Source organism: Phoenix dactylifera, chromosome 4 (genome assembly GCF_009389715.1).
Source record: "Phoenix dactylifera cultivar Barhee BC4 chromosome 4, palm_55x_up_171113_PBpolish2nd_filt_p, whole genome shotgun sequence".
Classification (NCBI taxonomy): Eukaryota; Viridiplantae; Streptophyta; class Magnoliopsida; order Arecales; family Arecaceae; genus Phoenix; species Phoenix dactylifera.
The window spans coordinates 24,934,736-24,938,553 of record NC_052395.1 but is presented as its reverse complement, the minus strand read 5'-3'; the positions used below and the strand labels follow the sequence as shown (position 1 = coordinate 24,938,553).

Sequence of the window (3,818 nt, the reverse complement as noted above, 5' to 3'; positions counted from 1 at the left end):
CATGGGATGATCATCTCAAGACTAAGAATAATATAGCTGGAGGTGATGAGATCACCGCGTTTGGTTGCACTATGATGATCACAAGTGGCAGTGATCCTAAATCGTCCCCACTTCTTAAATCACCGTCCAACCCAGTGAGGGGATACATGTCCTTGAGGTCTGAAATCCAAAATCCTTCCAAGATAGTGATCTTAGACTAAAAGTTAAGAAAAAAATGCTCCTCAGTCCGGTAGAAAAAAATTGACATAAATCAATATACGGTTAACATATTATAGCAATATTATATATATATATATTAATATTGATATTATATATATTATATTATATTATATTATATTATTAATCATATTATTATTCAATGATCATTTTTTATTATAGTAGAAATATATTATTTTATTTTATATTTATATAATGAAAGAATTTAATATATAACTTCTATTCGTCTTATATTCCTAATCAAAATAATTATCAGTATTAAAAATAATATATTATAAGTATAAATAAAATATAAATTTTATACTAATAATTAATATATTTTTATATAATTAATAATTTATAATATTAATAAATATATTTTTATGGAATATATTAGGAATAGTTTTGGTATAATAAGGTGAGCATTCTTAGATTTTCATAGAATACTAGACATATTACTTATGGATACCTGAGAATCTTTAATCACTTGAACATAAATATCAAATGCGGTGATCTTAAATTATTGGGATCAGATTATTCTAGAATAAAGATCACCTTGGTGATTCCATTTAGGTCACTAGAGGCTGCAGTAGTAAAATAAGTACTGAAAAATAATTAGTCATCCTTTCGGGGACTTGATTTTATCTACCATATTTGTACAAGGCAACTGCCGACGTTGCAACTTACCAAAAATAATTAACAATCTCGTTCGGGACTTCAAAATAATTGCTGCAACATACATCCCGTTACTGTATCCAGTGTGCCACATGTCTGCAGTTTGACATGAAACGTGTCACTTAATTGTTTAAAAAAACCGACATTATTTATTACGTAATTAAAAAGGTTGAATTCCGAAACCTTTAACAAACTTTCCATCGATGTATAGAAAAAAAACAAAAAAAGAGAGATCGGGTCCCATCTTCCTCCCCTTCCTCCTCTTCTCAATCCGTGGTGACGCCGGCGCTGCCATGCTTCTTCTCGGAATCAGGTAACCCTTCCGAACCCTAACTTTTTTCAGTTCCGCTCTCCGTCTTGATCCGTTCCTCTTATAAACCCTAACCCCAATCTCTGGAAGATCTTGAAAAGAGTCATCTTGATTCGATCTAGTTGTTGGGCCAATGATTTCTGCAGCAAAGTGACGGGTTGTCACATAATCTCATAGAAGTCTTCCCCATTTCTCAATTGGGCAATGGCATCATCTTGTACTCGTACCGAAGGAGTAGAAGAAGAGAAAGGAGGGCCAGAATGGTCCCAGCTCCCGAAGGAGCTCTTGGAGCTCATAGCCAAGAAGGTGGCCCTCCTCTCCGATTACATCCGATTCCGCTCCGTCTGCAAGTCGTGGCGCTCCGCCGCGCAGCCCGGCAACCTCCGCCCCCAGCCCCCGTTTCTCCTGCTCCCCCACAACCTCTTCATTGACTCCCGCTCCTTCTTTAGCCTCTACACCGGAAAAACCCACACCCTCTCCGTTCCCGGAACCAGCAACAAGACGATCCTCGCGTCGTCCTGCGGATGGATGCTGCTGCTCGACATCGCCGCCATCGGCGTGTCTTTGTTGAACCCCGTCACCGGCGCCCAAATCCAGCTCCCCCCACCGACCAGCTTCCGCGAGCGTCCGGGCCTCGACTGGTCCTACCTGTTTTACCGCTGGGAAGGGTTCTTATCCTTGGGCCCCGATTCCTCTCAGCGCGACTGGGTGGTGATGGTGCTGTGCCATGATGGCTCCAAGGACATCCACTACTGTAGACCAGGAGATGGAGCCTGGAGTTTGCTTAAAGCCAATTCAGCTGGCGTCCCTTCCTCCGTCGCATATGCCAAGGGGCAATTCTGTGTGCTGGATCGGCATGGCCATCTCACCATCTATGCTGCTGCTCTTGCTGCTGCTGCTGCTGAAGCTGCACCTCCTTCCAGAGTCATCCTTTCTTCGCTGCTTCCTCCCTCCACTGTTCCTGCTAAATATTACCTGGGGAAGGCATCCGAAGCGGAGCTGTTACTGTTAGCCCATAGCTCGAAGTTTGCCGATCCAGACAATGGTGTCTCGAAGGATTTCAAACTTTTTAAGCTGGATTTGGGTGCACGGCTGCTCGAGTGGTCTGAGATTAACGGGATCGATGGTAAGACATTGTTTTTGACGCTGGGTCACTGCTCGATGGCCCGCGCGAGGGACTTTCCTGGGCTCGGAGAAGATTGTGTCTATTTCGAAGCTCTTTTTGATTTTCTCCAGTATTGGGATGGCCAGTTCCGTCACATAGAAGCGCTGAACTTAAAGAACGGTGTTTATGAATCAGTTTGGCACGCGTGGAAAGATCTTTCGAAAGATCTGACGGATCCTATTTGGGTTTCGTTCAGTCTCTGTTAGGTGTTGCATGTGGGCTTAATTAGGTATCGGCTGATGGTGCTGCTCCTTTGTTCTTTGTTTTGTTTTATCGGATAATGTACCTAAAATCCTCTTATGTGAATGATCTGTATCTTGTGGTGCTGCCAATATAACTGGATGTGTTCCTAGAGAAATGTCTGGATTAGTTGATAAATCATCTGAAAATATTCTTTGATGTTGTGAGAATGGGCGATTTTTCTTTTGTGTCTTTTTTTTAAGTAAACGTTGCAAAGATCACCATCCAACACATTGATGATTTAAGCGTCATTGAGCAACAATGACATAGACGGAGATATAAGTAATCAGAGTTTCTTGGATCTCATTCTTCATTTTAGCACCAAGTCTCCTTCCAGTAAGCTTAAATAGATTCAACTGTTCCTTGCTATAGAACATTTTGCTTTTAAACAGCATAAATCTTATAAATGATGAAGTACCGATAAGATCAGAAGACAAAAAGAAATGTCCTCAGTATGCTACATCAGATGTCTGCATAATCCACAATGAGCTTCAGAGGACTTTTGTATCTGGGAAGTTTCAAATTAATCATAGAGCTTGTTTATTCAGCAAAGGGGAAAAAATGAAGGGAAACTTCAGTGTCATCCATATTGGTGTGCCATACATTGCCATATGTTCACTCTATAGAAGGCATTTCATACATACTTCTAACATAAGAATTTATCAGCTGCATCTGTTCAAAACCATGTTTCATGACCCTTGTTCTAAAAGACGGGACTCCTACATAAATAGAAGTCTTTTACTTAAGATTCGGCAATATGAAAGCTTAAGAAATTCAGATCGATGAAGCCCCAAGTATATAAAACATTTCCATGTTAGGCGACCAAGAGACTGAAAGAGCTGTTAATTTTGCTTCAAGCTAGAAGAGTATCCCATTTAGCTTTAGGATCAGATGCTTGGGCTCGGATAATGTTGGCAGATTTTGCTTTTCTCTAATTTACATAAACTGGTATAACATAAGATACAGAAAATTAACACCCAGGAACTTAGGTCAGAAAAACAACAGGAAAAAGGCAGGGCATACCACAGAAACAGAACTAGATATCCTGTAAGCAAAAACCTACTTGAAGAAGCCTCTAAAAGAGGAGGTTCTGGCTAATGCACCTTGGGCATGATAGACTACTCTTAATAATGACATTGACAAGCTCCAATTATTCACACATCAACTAAGGAAGGATAACCTTCTGTTGGTTGGACTCTAGCTACTTGATAGGCAGACTATTGAACTTCCTAG

The 3,818-nt window shown here is 40.5% G+C and overlaps 1 protein-coding gene across 1 annotated transcript; it reads left to right on the top strand.

The window, feature by feature from the left end:
• Nucleotides 1-1,326: 1,326 nt before the first annotated feature.
• Nucleotides 1,327-2,744, top strand: LOC120110584 (F-box protein At4g35733-like). Its single transcript, XM_039125964.1, has one exon. It carries the CDS (start codon nucleotides 1,385-1,387, stop codon nucleotides 2,549-2,551), a length of 1,167 nt encoding a protein of 388 aa, XP_038981892.1. The 5' UTR covers nucleotides 1,327-1,384; the 3' UTR covers nucleotides 2,552-2,744.
• The last annotated feature ends 1,074 nt before the right edge of the window (nucleotides 2,745-3,818 follow it).

What these genes read in the sequence shown, in the direction of transcription:
- LOC120110584 (XM_039125964.1), top strand. Translation starts at nt 1,385, where the DNA reads ATGGCATCATCTTGTACTCGTACCGAAGGAGTAGAAGAAGAGAAAGGA.